Consider the following 25,331-nt stretch of genomic DNA (forward strand, 5'->3'; position numbering starts at 1 on the left):
GCCCCCAACTTTTATAGTATTTACTAACGCCCAGGAGTCTTTTCTAGAAAAAGACCCCCTCCTTTACAAATTGTGCAATCGGCGGTACCTTGTTCACCCTTCGAGACGTCTCCTCAGAACGGGCCAAGTTCCCAGGAGAGGACTCCAAGGTGAAGCTTGCATTCCTCCTTTTGTACAGGCAGCTTGCATTCCTCCTTGTGTACAGGCGCATCCCCCTGTTGTTCTAACTGATAGCTCGTGGAATGTAAATAGCGCCCTTCGTACCAGGCAGATGGAGCGAAATTGAGCAGAAAAACACCCCACCCTTCAGCTTGCCGAAGCTTGTGGAAAAACACAGAACAGTGCCTTACGCACCGAACCAGACTCGACAAAATGGAGTCGTGAACCAAAATGGAAGCGAAGGCCAATGAAAGCAGAGGCCAATGGTCCACACCCTGCACCACTGTTTACCTGGCACGTAGTGCTGCCACATGCACGTAGTGCATGTAGCAATACATTTCCACCCTTGGACCATTTGGCCAACTTACAACTAAGTATATCCTATAAGCTGAAATGGCAATGCTCTTGGGCGAAACTGAGATAGAAGGTTAGGCACACACTGAATACAACAACATAATGAAATTAAAATAACTGTTATGATAATGATTACACCAAAGATATAACGCAGTTGGCCTAAATTAGGCAGCCATCCAAAAGCCCAATCCCACCACCCCTTGTCAACATCCTGCTGCACCCCCTTCACCAACTTATGCAGGGCCTCTATGTGGGAGTTGATTGATATGGAGTGGTCGGATAAATTGAAGCAACATAATCCTTCAAAATCACTGCAGCCATGGTTGTGTTTAAGCAGTAAATAATCAATAGCAGCGCGATTCTGCAAAGCAGCTCTTCTAATTCCCTGTACATCTAATAACAGCTCAGCTAAGGCAGCTGATGTATAGTTAATATTCTTGACTACTAAACATGCAAGTTTATTAATAACTCTGGTATTATATACTGCAAGTCCTGGCACCCCTACGATAGAACCAGCTAAACTAACATATTCTGTTTTGGACAGCAATGAAATTTCAGAATCACAGTCCGTAGGTAATTGAATTGTGTCTCTGGTATAGCGAGGGTGTAGAGCAGTATCCATAGGAAACATGAGAAAGCCTAAGCGTGACCAGGCACAAGGCCCTCCGGTTAGATTGGCTGGAATATAAGTAAAAGAAAGATTACCACAAGAAAAGAGCCAACCTTTAGGCAACTTAACATTTTGAATGTGGCTGGCAGCAGGCACCACATGTTGGCAAAACATCGAATTATTTACATTCAAACAGGTTAGGTCAGTCCGTGAGTGGCACAACGTCCGTTGTGCAGCAGTTAAGTTTTTGTCTCTTTTCTCCAATTTGAGCTGAGCACATTTACCTATTTTCATAGGATCACAGGTCAATGAATAGCACACATCCCCATTTGAGATGTTAAACGTGAGTATAGATGTCATGTTCCTCCACAACCGCCTGCCCACCTCCGGGCAATGACGGCAGTACTCATAGAGTGACAGATGGGAGCGAACGTCACTCACATCCACCATTCCATCCTGGTTTGTATTGTTAAAGATGTGTAATAATACAGCAGCAGGAGTGGGCACTGCCACTAGACAAGTGGTAATCAAATCTTGAACGCTTTGCATGTTACTCATACAGAAGTGAGATATATTCAGCACTTCCTGCGCTAGATGAATCCAAACATTGTTCGGTTGATGCAGCAGCGTTGGCATCTGCGGCTGACGGTTGAATTTTTGGGCTATGAGCCCCTCCCGCTCCCCGGTGGAGTCTCCCGAACGGGCTCCATACACCACACTCATGGCACAGGCACTCCACAGGATGATCTGAAAAGAACAAAGGACAAAACACGTATTATCATTCTCGCAGATAGCATTTGTCAGCGGGAACATGTTCCCATTTGTCTTGACCAGGTCGCATAACTACCAGGACATTGTCTGGTCCAGTGGCGATGACATCAGCGGGTTGAGGAGGGTTATTTGGGGATTCAATCCACACTTTGGCCCCTGGGTTCTTGTCAGTAGATCCAAACCCTCCTTTGCCTCTCACAGTGAGAAGAGCTGGGGCGCTCCCCTTCTTAACAACACCTCCATAAACCGGCATGATGACAATTTGGGCAACGCGATCAGCAGGTTGCACCACTAGGTCTGTGTCACCACTGTTCAAAAGAATGACTTTCAACTCGCCTTGGTAGTCTGCATCTATCACGCCTCCTAAAACTTGGATGCCCCTCAAGGCAAGACCAGATCGAGGGGCGATCAGACCGTAATGCTCAGGGGGAATCTGAATTCCCACCCCATTTTCAATCAGAGTGATGTCTCTAGGTTTCAATCGATGCATGTGTAAAGCATGTAAGTCAAGTCCTGCAGATTCTGGTGTAGCTCGATATGGGGCCAAAGCTCCTGGAGCTGTTTCCCAATACACAATGGTATTGCTCGTTGTAAACGGATTAATCTGTAAAGCAGGTGTCAGCATTCTCATGAGAGGTGTCTCGGCATTTGTTAGGGGTCGGTTGTTCAAAATTTGCAAAGCATCATACAAATTATCCCTCCACCCCTTCAGTGTCCCATCATTCAGTTTACGCAATTGTTCTTTTAGCAACCCATTCATTCTCTCAATCAGTCCCGCTGCTTGTGGGTAGTAAGGTATGTGAAAAATCCACTCAATATTGCGTTGTGCACAATAGTCCTGCACTAGTCTGCCCTTGAAGTGGCTGGCGTTATCACTTTGAATCTGGAGTGGCACCCCATAGTACAAAATCAACAGATCTAGTGTTTTCAGGGTGCTCTGCTGAGTTGCGCGCTTGCAGGGAAAGGCTATGAGATAACCAGAGTAAGTGTCTACCACAGTGCAGGCATACTGACACCCTCTGCTCACTGGCATTGGTCCAATGTAGTCAATCTGCCAAATCTGTCCTGGCAATTTACCTCTACCTAGCTGGCCTCTCACCACCTGTGGGACCGGTCTGTGCTGTGCATGCTGACAAATGGGACATTCAATGATCGCTGTTTTAATCAAATCTAGGGGAAGATGCATCCCTCTAATCTCAGCCCACCTGTGAGTAGCCTTTTCTCCAAGATGTCCGCATTTCTGGTGTGCCCATTTAGCAATTCCCACCAAATCAGAACTCTGCGCCTCCACTTCAGCCTCTTGAATCTTGGCTCGATCGTCTGCAAGACAATTGAACCATCGGTCTAATGAATCAGTTGGACAGTGAGCGTCCACATGATAGACAGTCACGGTGCTTTGAGGTAACATTTCCCAGATCTCCTGCCATAACTCCTTCCCCCATACCTCTTTGTTATGGATTTTGTACTGATGTGCATGCCACGTGGGAAGCCAGGTAGCTAACCCATTGGCGGTAGACCAGGAATCTGTATAAATGTGACATTTTCCGGGTAGCTCCTGTTTTAAAGCCTGATACACTGCATAAAGCTCTGCATACTGGCTACTTTTTCCCTGTCCTGTAGTTGTCAAAAGCTTCTTGGTAACAGGATTATAGGACACTGCCTTCCAGTGCCTTTTCGCTCCAACATATTTTGCTGAACCATCTGTGAACCACACATGTTTTTTGTCATCTGCAGACAAGTCTGCGAACGGCTGGCCCCACCCTACTGGGGATTCACACACTGAAGGTACATCATGCAACATTTCGGAATTCTCCACTGGAGCCTGCGCTACCTGCTCATGCAAAACGGCGGTCCCTTTTGGACCCGCTCGTGCCCTGTCCTGGACATACCATTTCCATTTTATAATGCTGGCTTCTTGCGCATGTCCAATTCTATGAGTTTTAGGGGAACTCATCACCCACTGCATGATGGGAATTTCAGGCCTTAAAATCACATTGTGTCCCAGTGTAATTTGCTCAGTATCAACCAGGGCCCAATAGCAGGCCAGCAGCTGCTTCTCAAAGGGAGTATACCGCTCTCCTGCCTCAGGTAACTTCTTTGTCCAAAATCCCAGGGGCACCCTCTTTCTTCCTTGTTTTTGCCATAAACTCCAATTGGCATACTGCCCCTGGACTGTCACATTCAATTCAATGTCTCCCTCTCGAATCGGCCACAAATCCAAAGCATGCTGAATGGCGTCTTTCGCCAATTCAAACGCGCGCTGCTCCTGCTCTCCCCATTCAAACGCATTTTTCTTTCGTGTAACTTTGTACAATGGGGCCAAAATCTGAGACAAATGGGGTATATGTTGTCTCCAATACCCGAATAGTCCAATAAAACTCTGGGCTTCCTTCCGATTTCGCGGTACTGCGAATTCCTTAATCTTTTGTTTCACTTTTGGCAACACTTCTCTGTGTCCCTGATTCCACTGAATGCCCAAAAATGTCACGCTCTGAGACGGTCCCTGCACTTTCTCGGGGTTAATCTCCCACCCTTGATTCTGCAAATGTTCCACCACCCTGTCTAGCTGAATTTGCACCTGTTCTTGCGTCTCTCCCTGCATCATCACGTCATCTATATAGTGAGAAATTTGCACTCCAGGAACCACTGGTACTTCATCCAAATGCTCTGCCACCAGCCGGTGGCAGATAGTGGGGCTATGTAAATACCCCATGGGTAATCTACAGAAGGTGTACTGACGCCCCGCCCACTGGAATGCCAGCTGAGGCTGGCTCTCAGTAGCTATTGGTATCGTAAAGAAGGCATTGGCAATGTCAATGGTTGCATACCAAGTCCCACTGTGTTTCTGTATGTTCTCAATCAAGGTAATGGTGTCTGGGACCGCTGCAGTCAGAGGAGGTGTATGTTTATTCAATTGGCGATAATCAATGCAAATCCTCCAACTGTTATCACTTTTACGAACAGGCCAGAGGGCATTATTCCACGCAGTGGTGATGGGAACTATTACCCCGGCCTCTAGTAAATCATGTATAGTCTGGCTAATCTCCTCATGTCCTCCCGGTATTCTGTACTGTTTCATTTGAATCACCTTAGTAGCTTGGGGAAGTGTTACCGGAGGAATCTTCAACAGCCCCACCCTTGCGGCGGCTATTGATATAAATCTTTTGGAACCAAATTGATAACATCCATCTTCCAAATGTAGGGTCATCCCTTTCAAAATGTCAATTCCAATAATGTATTCGGGAATGGGCACAATCAGGACAGTGTATTCTCTCTTTGGAAGTGCCCCTATTTTCATGGGAACCACTATCTGCACTGCCGGGGTTTCTTTTCCGCCCAATCCCGTAATGGTGAAGTACTGTCCCCTGAATTTTCTTGGATTGCCATGAATCAAAGTGGCCTCCGCTCCGGTGTCAACGAGGGCTCGAACTTTTTGAACATTTCCACGTTTCCAATAAATTTCTACTTTGACATGAGGTCTGTTATCTTTGCGAGCCCATCCCTGCACCGGAGTTTGGCCTGTTTCCTAATCTATTTTCACTCTGCGCACATCAGAGTCTGCCCAAGTCAAATCTGGATACAGTTTGCGGTAATTCTCAGGGAACTCCTCCTCCCTGTCTCTGCTTCGCAACCTCTCTGAGCTTACCAGCTCCCTCTCCCGCTCTCTTCCTCGAGTTTTCCCAGAACCTGTCAGTTCCCGGTCTCTCTCCCTGCTCCGGGTTCCCTCTGCGCTTCGGTGCTCTTCCTCCCAATTTCCGTCCTCTGGGGATTTCTCTCTACTGTGGGGTTCTCTCCCTCTCTCTCCCTTTTCACCCTCACGCTCCTCCCCTCCTGCCTTTCTCTGGTTCACCACTTTGTTATCCTTCTTGTTCCCTTTCCTGCTCCCCTCCTTTTTATCCAAACCGCGTTTGCGGTACATTTCCCACATGTCCTTGGTGCTTATCCCATCAATTTCATTCCTGGTCACCCCATCTCGCAGCAAGGCCTGAAACATGTCTCGCCTTGTCACCCTGTTGTTATCAGTACGATTCTCAGACCGTGAATTCCTCTCTGGCTTAGCCCATTCTCCTAAATCACTTAACTAACGCACCGCTTCTACCACCTGAGACAATGGGTTACCGGTCTGATTAATTAACAAAGTCATGATGACATGCTTATATGCAGGAGGAGCGGCCCTAATCAGCCGGTTTCGCACAGACACACTTAAAATTCCATTCATCAAATCATGGGCATTACCCATAAAGATAGCTGTTTTCATCCCTTCTTCCTTCAATCTCTGTACTGCATCTCTCAAAGTATACCAAGGTTTATCATTAGGCGGCCAGTCTGACTCTGTCGGATACTTCTGAGCACACCCTTGCGCAGCTAGCTCTAACAAATTGGTCATGGGACCATTCCCTGGATAGGTTCTAAACTCATTTTGAATAACCGGGTCTGTACTTAACATACAAAGCCTCGGGGCGTCGCCGTGATCCAATTGGACCCCCTGGCCCCCCATATCGTGCACCCGCACCAACCACGTAAGCAATGTTTCCCCAGACCTCTGTCGAAATCTGTCTATCACATCACTTAGTTCTTGCTGTGTATAATCCTCCAGGGCATCCAACATCACCCCTCCAGGATTAGCTGGGCTATGCAGTAACTTTCGCCGATATATGGGCTGCGCACGGACAACATTCCTGCGCTCTGTCTTCTCCTGTCTAACATCTTGGCAGTCATCGCCCCCGGACCCATCTGAAAAATCAGATGTATCCCAGATGTTTCCATCCCAAAATTCAGGGTCAAAGGCTAATCCTGCCTGAGAGATAGCTAAATGCACCTTCTTTTTATTAACTTTCCCTCTTCGTTTCTTGTGTTTATATTTAGCTACGCTAACGGCCGTTCTCTCTGCAACCAGTTGGTACATTTCCAACTTATCACTTAATAATTTATTTTGACAAGCTAGCATGGTAGAGGAATTTCGGGCTTCTACTAACTCCTTCCCCAGCTGCTCGTGGCCTTTTTGTAACTGTAAACATTTTTCATACAACTTTCGGTACGCAGAAAGCAAGATCCAGCCTCGCCTCCCCAACGCACAAATCTCCCTTCCCTTGTCAATTGAAATTTTCTGTAAGCATATAAGAAGATCTTCAGGTTCCACATTCAACATACACGCATTCCAATTTTCACACAAACCAGCACAACGTGACCATTCCTGAGCTAAAAGTTTATACGGGGCTGTTTCCCACCCCGGTATTTCTATGTCTGGATTTGCTACATGAGAACCTGCTTTTGAGCTCGCTTTGATCTTATTAAGCATTTTCCCTTTTTTTTTTTTTTCGAATCCTGCAAACGACTACGCCAATTTGTGCTGCTTTACTCTTCAGAATATCAAAACTATGCACTTCAGGATATTTTAAGGCACAATGTAAAGCAATCACTCTCAAACACCTTCGTAAGTAGAATAATCAAGTTTATTTAAGGGGCAAGTTCTCAGCTAGCAAAACTAAACCACACTAATATATAGATATATACATCAGGAAAGATATAAGCACTCTGTGAATAATTGCAAGAGTAAGTGCATATAATACAAGCACACACAATATACCTCAATGCTCAATAGCATGAAAATGACTGCAAGAATAAGTGCATATTACGCGCGCACACACAATATACTTCAATGCTCAATAGCATGAAAATGACTGAGTACATATTACGCGCGCACCCACAATACACTTAATAAATTGAAAAGCTTCACCGAAAAGAGAGTCTGCATCCCTCCGCCGTACACAAAGCTGGGGAACCCAAATCAGCTAGCACAGGGAGCCTCTGTTCGGGACAATCAGTTCTCCTGGCGTTGCGTCCAACCCAGAAGAGAGTTCCTAAACCAGCCCATCCAGGCCCCCAACTTTTATAGTATTTACTAACGCCCAGGAGTCTTTTCTAGAAAAGGACCCCCTCCTTTACAAATTGTGCAATCGGCGGTACCTTGTTCACCCTTCGAGACGTCTCCTCAGAACGGGCCAAGTTCCCAGGAGAGGACTCCAAGGTGAAGCTTGCATTCCTCCTTGTGTACAGGCAGCTTGCATTCCTCCTTGTGTACAGGCGCATCCCCCTGTTGTTCTAACTGATAGCTCGTGGAATGTAAATAGCGCCCTTCGTACCAGGCAGATGAAGCGAAATTGAGCAGAAAAACACCCCACCCTTCAGCTTGCCGAAGCTTGTGGAAAAACACAGAACAGTGCCTTACGCACCGAACCAGACTCGACAAAATGGAGTCGTGAACCAAAATGGAAGCGAAGGCCAATGAAAGCAGAGGCCAATGGTCCACACCCTGCACCACTGTTTACCTTGCACGTAGTGCTGCCACATGCACGTAGTGCATGTAGCAATACAGTAGTAAATGCTAACTTTTTATCATTTAAAAAACTGAGCATCTTTCTTTGACTTTGAAAAATAACTCAGTTACTTTCAAATAGATGTACCTTTGGTTTTTGCCCTTGACTTTGAACATCAACATGGTTCTGCCCATTTTAAAAACAAACAATTAATGTCTGTTCAGCTGCTCATTAAACATGTAGTCCTTGGAGTCAAATATGTTTAGAACAGGTACTTCATGCTGCTATTTTTCTAACATCTACTGTTGCACCAAACTTTACAATTTTTTCTACCATACGGCAGCCACTATTATAGAAAATATATTACATTTCTTAGAGTAAAAATAACATTTTGACATACTTGGGTTATTATTGGCCCAAATATGCGAATGTGCTCCACTCTGACACTGGTGCAGGGACCATAGACTGATGACATAAGCAAGCCTCTGACACAGTAGCCCAGTGCACATTATAAGCAATGCATATTAGAGAAATGGATGCCCACCTGATGCTCCCCTATATAAAAAACACCTGGGCTGAAAGGTGTATAACATATGCCTAAAGGCCTCGCCATCTGACTGACCACAGTTCTTTGTTGAGGGCTATCAAACTGAAGCAACACATTCACAAGCGGAAATGTGCTAGAGATCACATTTTACTAATACATTAGTGGCATAGAAGTCAACATATGGTGGCATATACATTTTCATTTGAAGCCTAACGGAGAAAATTAATGTGAAATGTAAAAATGTGCATGTTTGAAGTATGGCGGACATTGTGCACTACTCCATTTATTTGGACATTGCGTTGTGCCATGGTAGATGTTGTGCATTTATATTTTAGTGAATTACTGATATGAATTCATGTTAAAAAATAAGATTTTTAGAGATAATATAGATGTGAAATTAATATTATGAATAATACAAAAATATGATTTACAAGTACGTATATAAATGTCTATGAATTTATTAATGTAGAGTTATATGTGTGCAGAGAAATAAATACATTTGAATTTTTAAACATTATGTATTAATAATGATCGCAAATAATTGAGCTTGTTGTGCAATATGTTAATTAAATGGTACACATTAGCATAAGTGTTTAGTAATTAGAAATATGTATTTAGGTTTTCTTAGTCTGACCAGGCCTGAAGATAAATTTTCGCTGCAATAGTGAGAAGTGCCTACGCATCATGTTTCCTTTGACCTATACTATTTCTTAGGCTGCTTATATGTTATAGAATGTCGTATTGTTTTAGAGACAGCAACCGTGATCATGTCAACCTCAAAATGTGGCAATATTTGTTCTAGCTAACAGATGGACGACCAGCATTATTGAGTTCACATGAGAACTGTTAGAATCATCATATGACCCATGGGAAAGAGTGCAATTATTCAATTGTCATACAAACTGTCATTATTCAACAAAACTGTATGAAAGCATTGGGATGACTTTGCACCTTCCTAGAGAAAATCCTAAATAGTTGTAAATCTGATGGGCGTCTATAATTTTGATTGGGTATTGATCAATTTGCGCAAGATGGATCCACACACCTGATCAACATGGACATTTCTAATTAGGGAGAAACTTTTGAACTAGAGACGGAGTCCGCTTCTTGACACAGTCGGAGTCAGTCCTTTTCAACCATTCTCAAAGCTGTTTCCCTCTTACCCTTTATGTTCATCTATTCTAATTATTCCAATACGCATGCTGTTCAGTATTAATAGGCCCAACATATTCTGAACTGCTCCATTACCCTATGTGTAGCTCGTATTCTGCCCTGTCCCTAATGCTGCTGTCTACTGCTGCTGTGAAGCTGCGAGTGCTCTGGACTGACAAATCCTTCCTGTCTGCTGTCCCATGAGGAAAGGTACATAGGTGGTCATTCTGACCCTGGCGGTCTTTGACCGCCAGGGCGGAGGACCGCGGGAGCACCGCCGACAGGCCGGCTGTGCTCCAATGGGGATTCCGACCGCGGCGGTAAAGCCGCGGTCGGACCGGCACCACTGGCGGGGTCCCGCCAGTGTACAGCGGCCCCATTGAATCCTCCGCGGCGGCGCAGCTTGCTGCACCGCCGCGGGGATTCCGACCCCCCCTACCGCCATCCAGATCCCGGCGGTCGGACCGCCGAGATCCGGATGGCGGTAGGGGGGGTCGCGGGGCCCCTGGGGGCCCCTGCAGTGCCCATGCCACTGGCATGGGCATTGCAGGGGCCCCCGTAAGAGGGCCCCTACATGTATTTCACTGTCTGCTGCGCAGACAGTGAAATACGCGACGGGTGCAACTGCACCCGTCGCACAGCTTCCACTCCGCCGGCTCGATTCCGAGCCGGCTTCATCGTGGAAGCCTCTTTCCCGCTGGGCTGGCTGGCGGTCTGAAGGCGACCGCCCGCCAGCCCAGCGGGAAAGTCAGAATTACCGCCGCGGTCTTTCGACCGCGGAACGGTAACCTGACGGCGGGACTTTGGCGGGCGGCCTCCGCCGCCCGCCAAGGTCAGAATGAGGGCCATAATCTGCAATGCAATATTTCTTGTTTCCTTTTCAGTTTAGGGGATTTACACCAGTGCATTTTACAGTGGGTTAGATGATTTTCCAAATTATTTTGTCTCTTCTTTTGATTTGCCTGCATATGTTAGCCTGTCCCCACACATGCAAGTCCAAATTCATGATAGGAGTAGGGATGGCACAGCCCAAATTTTGAGTAGTGTTGCTTGAACTTGACCAATGTCACCATCAACTGCTTTGAAATCTGTTTGGTATTGATGTTTAGTAGGTTTAATTTATTCAGACATTTCGGTCAGCCAATGGTTTTCATGTATATTCATAATTTAGCTTTGCCTACCATTTACATTAGCTTGGTTCTGTGGTTGTAATAAAGCTTTGAAACTAAATTCAGTTTGGAGTTTTGTTTCCGTAGCAACATTGGTCATGGCGTTTAAATTTGTTTAGATTTCTCATGTTATTGATTTGTGTTAAATGCATATGATTACCCACTCTTCTCTCAGTCGAAAGATCCCATTGACCTCCAGTGTGGGTGGGATAAGCTGTTGTGTTCTACACCACCCCACTAGCGTGGATCCTGAATACAAAATTGGAAGAAGGCGATCACGCCGCAGCAAATGTTGACTTGCACAAATGTGCAACTGAAGTTTGTTGTATGAGTAATTGTAACAGAGTGTACAAGATTAACGTTTTTGCAAGAATTAAACATTATGTTCATTATTACATTTTATAAAAATCCTGGAGTCTGCAAAGTCCTAATAAATGTGGCATAATTTGCACAAATTTATGTTGCATTCAAGATCCTATCTCTTCAGTTATGTTATAAATGTAATTATGTTTTTAGTTCTCACCTTCGCTTCATTGCACTAATTGTCTCAAATTGTATTTCTATTCACACATTCTGATGAAACTGTGAATATTGTGCCCATATCACAAGAATGTTTTACGTAAATTATGCTTACTCATAAACATTCAAGAGTAAGTCATGCAAAGTCACACTCATCGAAGAAGTAACTTTATTAATTTGTTTATTATCCCTGACCAAGGAGTTAATGTTTGTTTGACCAGTAGTTTTTACAGCTTCCAAACCATGGCATGAACACATCTATGACCCAATTCAGAAGCATAAGTTTAATCTATATTAAAAAAACAGTAGGCACACATGGTTGTATGTGTAGGTCTGTGCGTAATATTTCCAAACAGAAGTTGTTAATAAAAGTGGCACACACACGCACACACATCCAACTGCAGCTATGCGTCGACACACTCAGGTGTAACTAGGCAAGTTGACGTACACCTGAAACATTGACATTACATAACATTGTGTTTGTGGATTGTGTCTCCCACTGTATGCCCCTGTAGGAGGAATATTAAGCTGACACTGCATTGCAATCGAAATTGGCTGAAGTAGGAAATCAACTACACCTGACCACAATCACACTCACACTTGAGGCAGCTAATAACAAACACAAGGTTATAAATAAAACTAACATCAATGTCCCTCTCCTCTTCCCCTTGTTCTGTGTGTCACCTTGATGCCAATAAATACTTCAGCCTGCGGACCTTCCACCTCAAGAAAAAGAGGAACTTCATTGAGGAGTAAGCAGATATTGTGGTCAATTTTGAAGTTGACTGCTAGTTATAAGTACATAATCTGAACTCACAAAACCTCAGTGAAGTAGAGAAGCAGGCATTGTGGCAGGATGTCACTGATAGGGTGAGAGCATTGTACTAGGGGTACACACAGTTCGGTTTATAAATTGAGAGTAGGTATATGAAGAATAAGTTCAACATTATGATTGAAAGAACAAGTACACACGGGTCCACAAAACACTGCACATGGACCAACCATGATCACAAGAAGAACTCATGAAGCCATTCTACCAAAGGACATTTAGTTGGTCATTACGACCCCGGCAGTCGGCGTTAATATGGAGGAAAGTACTGCCAACAGGCTGGCGGTACTTTTCTCTATATTATGACAAAGCCTAAAGCCAAACTCCGAATGTACCACACCGACCACCACGGCGGTAACGACCGCCGGGCTGGAGACTTCACTCTCCACCCCAGAGGGCGTCACTTGCCCGCCTGCAGGGTTATAACCCTGCCTACTGCCATGGTTTTCGTGGCCTCCTTACCGCCACGAAAACCATGGCGGTAGGCACTGTTAGTGACAGGGAATACCTTCCCTGTCAGTGATAGGGGCCTTCCCCGCCACCCTCCCCCTCCCCAGGTTTCCACCCTACACCCTTCCTCTCCAGACTCCACCCTTCATACACGCCCCTCCCTTCACACACGCACCCACGCATACACACACCCATTCCAACATTCATCCACTCATGCATACATCCATTCACACACTCATCCACACACACTTACATACATACACGCAGACACGCATTCAGACAGTTCAACATATACGCACTCACACATCCATACTTGCACACACACACAACATGCAACACACACCCGCATACACACACGCACAGACATACACACACATCCCCCCAACACACACAACACCCCCCACCCTCCTCGCATGTCAGAGCACCTGACTTACCTGTAGTCAGGGGGTCCTCCAGCAGGAGATGGGAAGGGGCGCTGCTGCCAGCAGCAGCCTCCACCAGCAGGACACCGCCAGGCCGTATTATTCTCATAATATGGCCGGCGGCGGTCTACTCCATTTGCCGGCGTGGCCTCAGCTGGATTTCTGCCATCCTTCTGGCGGAAATCCGGCTGTGGTCATAATCCGGAGGAAGGCTGGTAGCCGCGGTGACGGTCTTTTGGCAGCCATTGCCACGGCGTCAGGTGGTATTTACCGCCGGGGTCAAAGTGAGCCCCTAAGTGGCACTAGGGTTTTGAAGTTATCGCTACAAGCACATGTTGTATAAATTATGTTGGACAAGTACACCATCAAAAGTTTCTTTGAATATGTATATAACATTAGAATTGATGTATATGTAACTTTCAGCCTTGAGAAACCCTTAAGCCCACTGCTGTACAGGGTGAAACTGGCTGAACTCTGTAAACCTATCAAGCACAAGAAGAGCAACAGAATATGTGAATAAGGAATTTGCAAAAAGAAATCAGAATGCTGAATTGCGTTCCAGAATTCAACTATTGTAATATCTAAAAACAACAGTTGCATTTTATCTAGATCAATCATTTGAGAAAGGAGCTTTGTGAATAGTCATTTGACGTGGATTGCATATGTATAGCAATAGCGAAATTCAAAATAATGGGCCCCCCAGCAGATTGTGATAAGAGGCCTGAGTCTGCAAAATCTCACAACAATTCATAGGGGTTTGGCTGAATGCCCCCCCCCCCCTGGAGTGTTGCCCCCCAGCCCCTTGAAGGGTTGGAGCCTGCCTTCACCGCAGGGACTTTGGGGTCTGTTTTATGCCATGATGCATGGGTAAGCTAAAATGGCTTTCTGAATTGGACCTATAGTACATGCTGTGAACGTTATTAAAAGTGCAATCTTTGAAGCGACTATATCAGAGGCAGAGTTTTAAAATAAACAATAAGAATAGTTGTGCTGCTTCAGGTCTCTTCAGATATTTTGAAGTGTGCATTACAGCACAGTTTCAGCTTGCTCAATTTCTATGCAAATATTTTTGTGATCTTAAGACTGACTGTTTCTCTTTCAGATATTCTGGCCACCACTAAGAAACTTATTTATTCCTGTATTCCTCAACTGCTGGCTTGCAAAACATGCTTTGGAAAACATGATTGTGAGTATGATCTCATAGATCTAATTTTTATTGACATTTGTTTCTGTTAAATGGTGATCTCATTTCCATTTTTGAACCTCCAGAATAACTCCTTTTAATGTGATTTTACTGTGTTATAAATGGAGTTTCAGGTTGGCTGAGGTATGCACTAATCCAGACAGAACCCACCCACTCTAGTCAGGGCAAGAGAGTTACATGTCCAAGATAACCCCTGCTCACCCCCTTGGTAGCTTGGTATGAGCAGTCAGGTCTGTCCCAGAGGCAATGTGTAAAGCGTTTCCACAAGACACACAACACATCTGACAACCTATCCCCATCACAAAGGAAACACAACACCAAGTTACATAAAAATAAACTGTATTGTACACATTATTAGACCAAACGCAACATGTCAGCAATACCCTGCTGCCTAAGCAGTTGGCAGAATGTTCCTCTGCAGAAATCAGCAGTGGTCACATATAACACACAAGTTACTCATTATTCTGCAACATAAGCAGTAGTCAGGAAAAATATTACTATAGAAAAACACTTGTCATAAAAAGTATCATAAATGCCCATACCAGGAACATAAGAAAACATATGACAAGTCATGAAAATATATTAGCATAAAATACCCGTAAAAGGAGCATTAGCAAATATATGGCACATGAAAGAAGCAGCTTAGCATATTCATATGGGTCATAGTGGCATTACTACAAGAGGCACATGGCCTAGCAAGACATATTATCAGTAATGCACACATCACTATAAACTCCCAGGTCATTATCACCGTATGGCCACCATAGCAATGAAAAATGACAAGGCGTTTCAGAGGGGCATTCTGACCTCCATTGTCCCAGCCCTTGTAGGCGAGATGTAAGAGCTCCGATGCTCCTTTGATCATCCCCACAAGACTTTTGTGAATAAAGACCCCATTACTCTTAATGGGGGCCATTACTATCTTGCTCGTGGCATAAACACGGTGGGGTAGAGGATGGCGAATCCTGCCAGCCCCGTCTCTCCACGCCGGGGGGAGAAAAAGAACCCACCAGGCAACCGTCTGCGTACATGCAACATGGCTACTATCTGCCATCCGCCTTCCCAGTGAGGTCTCGCTGATCTCATCGCTGCAGCAGCGTGCTCCTTCTGGAGCGTTCGACGAGCCCTCTGAGCTCCGAGGGAATACAGCCATGCGCTCAGCCAGAGTAGCCCTCCCGGCTCTGAGGGGATACAGCCACGTGCTCGGCCAGAGGAAGCCATCTTTGAGGAGGTTTCCCACACGGGGAAAGACGCGCTCACTCGGTGATATGGGCTGAAATATGAATTTCGTTCTAAGAACCTTTAAGTCACATAATGCCTGCCAGTGTTAATTATTGGCTCATCTGCTATAAAGGTACAGTTGTGGGTGAATAGGAGCATTTCTGTGTCAAAAATCAAAACCTCTTTTTCAGATCCCTCAAAATCTCTCTTAGTGGGGACATCCTTAAACAACTTCAATTACATTTAGTAGACATCAGTTTGCACTGTTTTTCAGTACGCTGTACATTAGGCTGATTGGTCTGGGAGACAAGAAAAAATGGGTGTGTGTGATAACAACAGAACGAGACTCATCTGAAATGACTTTACTTAGTATTTAATGGTACTGGTTTAAACAGCATTTTTATATTTGTGCAAATTAGATTGTCTGTGGAAAATAGAATCAGGCAAATTTAAAAATATTAGGCAAATTTCCATTCATGTGCATTATTGTTTTTACAAGGAAATAACTACTTTAGTTCGAATGCCTTGTGTTTCCTGTTTTGCACTCTTTACTCTCTATTCTGAGCATATACTGGCTATGGTGTGCTACGAACCCCCATTGGTAGTGAGCTTGTATGTCATATTAGCAGTGTTACTGGTCATGGCAGCTTTGAAGATGATGCAGCTGGTGTGAAAGATAGTGTAGGCCAGCAAGGGAAGCCAGTGGAGTTCCATCGGGTAATGGTAATGTGGTCATATTTGTACATGCCATTGTGAGTGTGCTGAAGTGTGTAGGGTTCCTTATAGCTGGTCATTGCTGAGTCTCGGAGGCCATGGAGCTGGGTGGCAGTTCTGAGATTTATCTCTGAGAGGAACAGTTCCACTTTCTTGAAGTAGCAAGCGCTGGTATAAGGCTTTCTTGTTTTTTTTAGGTAGTGTTCCTTAAGGGCGAGGTTGGTGTCCGGGAGGAATACTGGTGATATGGCATTGGGTATAAATTATGGTTTAAAGTTCACGTCTTTAAGCCAAGGAGTTTCTTGTTATTAGCGTTGAATAGCAGGGATTCTGTTTTGGTTTAGAGTTCCAACTAGGTGCTGGACATCCATGTCTTGAAGAGTGCTTGAGGTGTTGGAAGTCAGTAATGGAGGAGACTTTCAAGATGACTGTGTTGTCAGCATATTTATTACATTTCACAGGAATCAGTTGTGGAATTCCACTAGGCAAAAAAGCATTTTCAAAAAATGGGTGTGTTTTGTGATTTATGTTTGATTTAATTTCCCCTGTTCTTGTATAAACTTATTTTTGCAGGAAGAGAAATATGTATCAACATTTCATCAATTCTACAAGTCTGTGGAACATACATATTTATATTATGAAGATCAGTAGGACAATAAGTCTGGCTTCATGAAGCCTAAATAAACAACCCATACAGTGGAGACAAACCAAATGCTTATTACCAAGAAAGACAGCAAATAAATGGTAAAAAATATGGCTCAATTAATGATGAATCACCAACACTAGCTTGGGCTTGGTTGACATTGGTTTCGGAAAGGACCAGAAGCAACACCATTTTATACTTTATTTAAAGATTAATTAAAAAATATTCCATTCATGCAGCCTGGCATTAATTAAATTGAATAGAAATTGCACTCATATAATGTTTACTACACCTGATGAGGAGATGAAACACTTTCTAGTGGGTAGAATGCTACCCAGGAACCCAAAGTTAGTGGCCAACTCATTAGTTATTGGGATTAGTCTAATTCCATGAATTTACTTAAATTTGTTTGTGATACATTAATAACTTAGGGCCTGATTAGAGTATGGTTACTCTGTCAGTAGACATTGGCAGGAATAGCTCTCAGGGCAGACCACGTTAACCTCATTGAAAGCTGCCATAGCCAGATGGCACACTTTAATTTTCTTCTTTTATTCTCAAAATTAAAAACCCAAAGCGGGATTTTCTTTCTGGAAGTACAAAAAGCAGTGACTCCCCTCTCCCATGGCCGGGGGGTTATTGAAATGGATGTCAGTAAGGGAAAGTAAATACTTGCCACTTGTTCCTAGACAGACACATGGCAAGACATCCAACGACCCTTACTCAGTTGGGTTGTCAGAGGAGTATGTCAGTGGCAGAGACAGAGTAGTATCTACTGCTGACGTACTGATGGTCCATCCAACTCAAAATTAGATGGGTGGACTTTCAGTAATAGGTCCATCACCTTTGCTCTAAATCAGGCCAGAAGGTGTGACCATTAGGGGGCATCACGTGAGAAGCAAGAGGCATGCACGGCATTCAAAATAAATAAGGGAGGGAAAAATTGAAAGTTTAAGTCAAGGTATTTTGGTAATTTCTTCATGCGTGTTTTTAGGAATATAGTAGCTGAAAATGTTTTGCAATAGCATGCAATCTTTGGCTGTAAACCAGTAGAAAAACAATTACATTTTAAAATTGTTCTGTAAAAGAATGTGGCTTGAGCAGTCTTTCTAGAGGCACTTTAACTTTCAAAGCAGTAGCAGATACTTGTCTCACCATAGAAAGTAAACTCAGTGCTTGTTGAGACCCCTTTACGAGCGACCGTCAAACAGTGCAACATTTAAGCACATCCCAGTACCTGTAATTATCATTTGACAATACCATTGACAAAGCTTCTGTGCCCATTATCCCACTGTAGATCTGATATAAATACTTACAAACCCATAAGAGCACCTGTATATACCTACTACAGGAGTAGAAACAAGACCATGGAGTACTGTAATAGTGTTTCCATCCGCTGGGCCAGAGGAAAAGTCACATCAACATTGCAGCCGGCTTGTAATAAAGCCGGCGGCAATGTTGATGTGCAGGGGGTGCAGTAGCACCCGTCGTGCATTTCACTGCCCGTAATTTGGCACTTGGCTTGGGCAGTGCAGGAGCCCCCAGGGGCACCCCAAGTCCCCCTTACCACCAGCCTTTCCATGGCAGTGTTTACCGCCGTGGACAGGCTGGCGGTTGGGGACTCATGGTGGTATGTTGGAGGGGCCGGCGGTATGGCCGTGGCTATTGGGCCACGGTCATACTAGCTGGCGGAAAACCGCAGCCTTTTGGCGGTGTTACCGCCAGCTTACCACCGGCCGCCAGGGTCGTAATGAGGCCCTCAATCTTAGTAAAGCGATTAGGAACACAATAGCTCCAACTGGGGCTATCACAGCATCTTGACAGGATTGTTCCAACAGTCTGACCCCACTGGCGAGGGAGTGTTGGCCGGTCACAAAGTCACACAGACCCCAGGTACAGTACCTTGGAAAACAATGAGACAACAAAGAAGTTACACTGAGTTCGGGAGGTGAGGCATTGGGCCCTGGGGAGGTGGCAGTCCTCAGGAAGGGAGGGGGGAGGTGACCCCCTCGCATTTGTTGACAATTTGTGGATGAGGCGGTTTTGTGCACCGGGGATGTGGTGGTCCCCAGGGCTGCTGAGGGGGAGGGGACGAGCAGCCCCCAGCATTTGTTTTAAAATTGTGCCCAGGGGATCTTGTATGTCCCCTGGGCTGCATGGGGTGCCTGGCAGCTCCCCCACATTTGTTTCAAAATTGTGCTCTGAGGAGATGGCAGACAGTTTGTACCGATCCTTGCCCTTTTTCTTTTCTTTCATCTTTTTTCTGGGACTCAGCTGAAGCTGAGTCCCAAGATGGCTGCCAACACTTCCTGGTTTGAAGTGTTGACAGCCAGTCAGAGCTCTGGAGCTCCGTGCCAGCTTTTATTATTCACAAAGTCCTCAAGGATGACCAGAGGACCTAGATATACAAATGTATTTTCCCTTTAATATCTCAAAAACGACATAACGGATTTACACCAATTAAGCGAACGCCTAATCTGTGTACCGAAAGCCAGCTTTCTGCCAAATTTGGTGTAAGTCCGTTTAGTGGTTCAGGCTGTAGTTGTGTCTAAAGGTCGTATGAAAAATAACATGGGAAACACAACTTATTTGATCACCCCTTTTTCTGGGTTCTCGCTTGACAGATCACACCAAAACATTCTGTGTGCAACAAAAATCACTGTGCCACTTTTTTTGGAATATTTTGTAAAGATTTGCTGAATGGTGCCAAAGATTTAGGCAAGTCAAGAAACTTTTATTCTATGGAAACATGGTCCTAACTACAACTACCTAGTGGTGACCGCCAGTAGGCAACTTATATATCACAATACAAATCTTATCGTGCTGTCCCAAGCACGGCACAGCAAACCACAATGGGGTAGTGACCCCCTCTATTCACAAATTTGTTTCTCCTACTCCGAGTTACTTCTCAAAGGTCTCCTCACAAAGAACAGTCACGGACACAGCATCTTATAACAGTGAAGCATTTATTGGTGAATGCCAACCAAATTCCTAGCATATTTCGGAGACATTAGTGAATAGTACATTTATTAGATCCCCCATCAGGCTCCTAATATTAAACATGGAAAATGGACTTTAGACAATCAAAACTTTGAAACGTTTCTTAGTCACGTTGGCCATTTTTGAACTATGTTAAAAACCCATATTTATATATTTTGCCACAAAACTGCACAAATGTAGTTTTGTGGCAAACCGTATAACACGGCTTGTGTCGTTCCAAAGCACCAGCCAAGTGCCAAATTTATGTAATCCTGCAAGCCGGGGCTAAGGGTGGGCTAGCATCAGGAAAAATTACGTTAGCCGGGTGGGGGTGGCGGTACGGGGAAGGGGGTTTGCCTTAAAAAATGACGTTAGACTGGTTAGAGGCAAAATAAAAATGCTGTTAACCAGCCTAGCGTCATTTCCTGACACAAAACCATCATTACCCTTTGACCCCTGTCTTATGAAAGACAGGTGTCATGCCCACCATCCCAATGACCAGCACTGGGGAACAGTGTCCCCTGGGCATGGCCATTGCAGCCAGTGCCATGCAGGGGGCCCATTATAGGGCCCCAAATGGCACTTAAATTATTTTAAAACAATACTTACCAATACTTACCCTTCTTACCTGGGATGGGGTCCCCCATCCTTTGGTGTCCCTCCGGTGTGGGTGAGGGTGTTCCTGGGGCTTGGGGTGGGCAATTGTGGGCCCTTTCCATGGTGTTTGACAGGACCCCAATGCCTGCTCCGACCCAGGTATTAAATAATGGCACGAAGCAGGCTTAGCGCCATTATTTAGGCCCACACGTGCACCTTTTTTGCATGGAGGATAAATAAGGCGCTAGGGGCTTTGAGTCATTTTTTGGACGGAAACGCCTACCTTGCATCTCATTGATGCAAGGTGGGTTCATGCATCCGAAAAATTACGTTAACTCAAATATTTTGATGCTAGACATGTCTAGCATCAAAATATAAATATGGAGTTAAGTTTGTGCCGAATTTACATTAAAAAAATGACATAAATTCAGCGCAGAGTATAAATATGCCCCATAGATTGTAACTGTTTTAAATCCAATATATTGTGCTTTGCATAAAGTTTATAAAAAGCAGAGCTTCCTATTTCAATCTGCATAAGCTAGTCACAACAATACAAATGTTAAAATGTTGTCCATCAAGCCTATTGCTTGTTTTGAACCCTACATAGACGATGTGCAAACACCACTCGCTAAAACCCTGTATATGAGGTTCTGCTTTTGTAGCTTATTAATCAACTAGTTTACTTCAAATTGGGGAAGTGGTTGCACCCCTGAAGGCAGAGCCAATTGTACTGACTGCATTTTATGCACCTAAAAAGTAATTGAGGGCATTGCATGTCATTTTTCGTTTAGGGGTGGGAGAAAAATTCAGCTTCACCAGCAGAGTTCGCAGAGTTTTCCCCACTCCACACTCCGCGTGGAGTGCAGAGTTCTGAAAAACTCAGCAAAGTGGCGCAGTGCAGAGTTTTTTCTCTCGCTCATGCATGCCAACGTTAAGTTGGTGAGCACAAGCAAGAGAATTTGCAAATTTGGCGAGCCAAGATAATGCTGAGGTTCCGTGCTTGTTCCTTGGGGGAATGAGGGGTCCAAGGTCAGTAGGCCACCAGGACTTGTTCCACAGTGAAGCAGTGTTCTTGAAGATCAGAATCTCTGTTTCATATGTATTGAGTCTGTGGCAGTTGTCTTGCATCCAGTTGGCGATGCTGGTCATGCAGAGGTGGAAGTTGGCTCTTATGGTGAAGGGGTCTTCAGACCGCGAGAGGATTAGCTGGATGTTGCCCACGTAAGAGATGATGTTCCATCCGTGGTTTCTGTTGATGTTATCCGGGGGGTCATGTAGATGTTGAAGAGTGTGGGACTGAGTGATGAGGCTTGAGGGATGCCATAGATGAAGTTCTTGGACTCTGACATTAAAGGAGGAAGGTGGACCCTCTGAGTTCTTCCGGAGAGGAAGGTTGAGATCCATTTGAGGGCATTGCTTTGGATGTTGATCTGCTGAAACTCCTTAATCAGGGAGAGGTGGGAGACCATGTCAAATGCCCCCAGAGAGGTCGAGGAGGATTAGAGCGGCCGATTCTCCATGGTTGGGGAGGAATCTGATGTCGTCTATGGCATTGATCAGAGCGGTTTCGGTGTTGTGGTTGGGGTGGGAGCAGGATTAAGAGGTGGGCAAAAGCTGCTTGTTCTCTAGGAATTCCGTGAGTTACTGATTGATGGCCTTTTGAAGGTTTTTAGCAGGGAATGGATGGGTCTATAGTTTTTGAGCTTGGTGGGGTCGGTGGAAGGCTTCTTGAGAAGGGGTTTGATCTAGGTGTGTTTCCAGTCATCTGGGTATGTGGCTAAAGTGATGGATGTGTTGACAATGTCTGTGAGCATGCTGCTGGTGATGTTGTTGCCAAGGCTGAACATGTGGTATGGGCAGCGGTCCAAGGGACCTCCAGAGTGGACAGAGTGCTTGATGTCGGCAGTGATATGTAGGGTGAGCTGGTTCCAGATGGTGATCCTGTTGTTGGCTGGGGCATCTGTGTGGATTTGGGAGGCTGGGGGTGTTGAGGTGGCAGGATGGGATTTGAAGTTACTGTAGACGTTGGATATCTTAACATGCAAAAAGTCAGCTAGGGTGTTGCAGAGTTCCTGGGAGGGGGTGATGACGTTTTCAGTTTCTAAGGGTTGCAGAACTCCTTGACAATGATGAAAAGTTCTTTGCTGTGGTTGGAGCTTGCTTTGATGTGGTTGGCTAAGGTGTTCCTCCTGGTATCCTTCTGGTTGAGTCATGTCTAGAAGGCAATCTGGTTAATGGGCTCTTTGGTGGTCTGCCATCTCCTTTCCATATTTTGCATATTTGCTACAAGGTTCTTAGTATCATGGTGTACCAGCTGGCTTTCTTGGAGGTCTGTTGAGTTTGAAGGGCTTGCTGGGGGCAGCTTTGTCAGTGCTGTTGTAAATCCAGGTGGAGAAGTTTTTTACAGCTTTTTTATGTTCACTGAGGTGTTGGGGTGGAGGAGTTGAGGGTGTCAGTCTATTGACTTTTGGATACTTTGTTTCAGTTGCGGTGAAATGTGCTAGTTGGTCTGATTGATCTAGTGGCATCGTGGGAGCTGCTGTGTAAGTGTAGGTGAAGTGGACAATAGCATCGTCTGTCCCAGTGAGCTCTGTGGTGTGGCTGTATTTATCTCTGCTGCCAGCGGTGAAGATAAGATCTAATGTGTGTCCTGTGATGTGCTTGGGGTCAGTGACTATCTAAGTGAGGCTGATGTTGCTCATGCTGTCCAGAAGGTTGACTGTGCTGGCGTGGGGTCGTTGAGGTGTAAATTGAGGTCCCCAACGAAAATGTAGTGATCAGTGTTGATGGCTCTTGGGGGACAATTAATTCAGAAATGGTGTCACAGAAGTCGGGGCGGGTCCTAGAAGTCTGTAGGCGAAAGGGCCTCTGATGGTGGTTTTGCTGTCAAATCGAAGATGAAAGTTGAGGTATTTCATGAATATGGTGTTGACGTCCTTAGTGGTGGCGCAGTGGATGGATTCCCTGTGGATGATGGTACTTCCCCCATTATGTTTCGGTACCAGTGAACAATCTTGTAACCAAGGAGTGTGGCCTTGGTATTGTCAAGTGTGAAGGCAGACTTGAACCAGGTCTTGGTGGGGAAGATGATGTCGGGGTGAGGGCAGTGATGGTCTCCCAGATCTTAGCTATGAGTTTGCAGGGTGATTGGGTGTTGAGCATAAGGCAGTGGAATTGTTTGGGTGCAGTTGAAGATGGTGAGGTGGTAAAGGTGGGTACATGGGTGTGTCCGTCTTGCAGGAGAACTGACAGAGGTGGCAGACAAAGGGTCCTGTTGTAGAGCATGGAGTGGAGCAGCAGCAGTTCTTGTCGCTGGGTCTGGAGTTCAGGGCTGTGAACTTGCTCCTGAAGTAGCGTTGGATGTCGGGAGAACCAGGGTTCCTGGCGTTGGGCATGGCCATTCTGCGGCCTCTATTAAGTAAGATCTGGGAAGGGAACTGGGGAGGTGGTAGGCTGGTTAAAGGAAGTGGGAATAGCAGGAATGGTAATGGACAAGCAGTGGGCCCGCTGCTAAGGACTAAACCAAATAGAAAGTAGAAACTGCACCAAAAACGAAAAATAAAAACAAGCTGGAGCAAGGACTGACAGGGACTGCCCAGCACAAGCAAGAGCAGGAGTTACAGCAGAGCTACGGAGGGAGGGAAAAGAGGCACTGTCAAGCAGGGAGGGGAGACTGGGGAGGACCTGCTCATTGAGGCCGCGCAGTGGCCTCCATTAAGTAGGTCCTGGGAGGGGCACTTGGGAGGCAGGAAGTGGGCGATGGGAACAGGGACAGTGGCCCTGTGTGAGCTGCGAGTCACGCTCCCAAGGACAAAACCCAATAGAAAACAGGAACTACCCCAAAAACAAAAATAAAAACAAACTGGAGCAAACCAGGGACTGCCAGGAAATGGGCAGGAGCAGCCCTTACAGAAGAGCTACATCTGAAGGACAAGGAGGTACTGCCAATCAGCGAGGGGGAGCTTGCCTGGATGAGAGTGCTTCTCTGTTAGTAGCAGTAAACGGGGACGGCTCCTCCATTAAGGGGGAAGAGCGTCTCGCCCTGTCAGCAGGTGCAAAGCTTGTTAAATAAAAAGATATTAAACCAGGTTTATTATAATTTTATTTTTTGTCACTGGCTGAGTCTTGAGGGCCATCGTGGTCAGCATCGTGATGACAGCCATGGAGCTAGAGTGGTGTGCACTCCCCTCAGTGTGCATGTGAGTTTGGCCGACTGTCTCAGGACGACTAAACTGACATGCGCACTGAACTGTCTCCAAGCTATGTTGCCGGGTTGTAGGCAGCAGGCACAGGTACCCAGTCTACAAGCAGCATAAGAGCAGCTTTAGGATTGGCCGCAGGGCAGTCTGGGAGCCTGTGCCTGCCGTGGAGCCATAGGACAAGAAGAGCAGCAATCGGTCGGGAGGCAGGTACGTTTATTAAAATTCATTTTCTTATCTGTTGCCAACCGACCAAACCCGTCTGCCCCACCACCCTTCTCTGACATCGACCGCTACTGGTAGTAAACAAGCTAGTCGTAGCCTTGCAGCTTTAAATGCTAAAAAACCTGAAAAAAACAATTTTAGAACGGTGGTATTGGCATGAAAAATCATTCAATCTATTAAAGAAGGCCATTAGCAGAAACCCTTAAAGAAACATAATTGCTGAATTGTGACTGCATACAGATAATTGGAC

The 25,331-nt window shown here is 45.3% G+C and overlaps 1 protein-coding gene across 2 annotated transcripts in view; it reads left to right on the forward strand.

Moving 5' to 3' along the window:
• Positions 1–25,331, forward strand: part of KCNT2 (potassium sodium-activated channel subfamily T member 2) — a 2,196,588-nt gene that overhangs the window by 1,264,702 nt on the left and 906,555 nt on the right. For both annotated transcript variants that reach the window (XM_069233351.1, XM_069233350.1), the window contains exon 8: positions 14,402–14,485. In XM_069233351.1, coding sequence (XP_069089452.1) covers positions 14,402–14,485 — 84 coding nt within the window. The remainder of the gene's footprint in view (positions 1–14,401; positions 14,486–25,331) is intronic.

This window comes from Pleurodeles waltl, chromosome 4_2 (genome assembly GCF_031143425.1).
Source record: "Pleurodeles waltl isolate 20211129_DDA chromosome 4_2, aPleWal1.hap1.20221129, whole genome shotgun sequence".
Lineage (NCBI taxonomy): Eukaryota > Metazoa > Chordata > Amphibia > Caudata > Salamandridae > Pleurodeles > Pleurodeles waltl.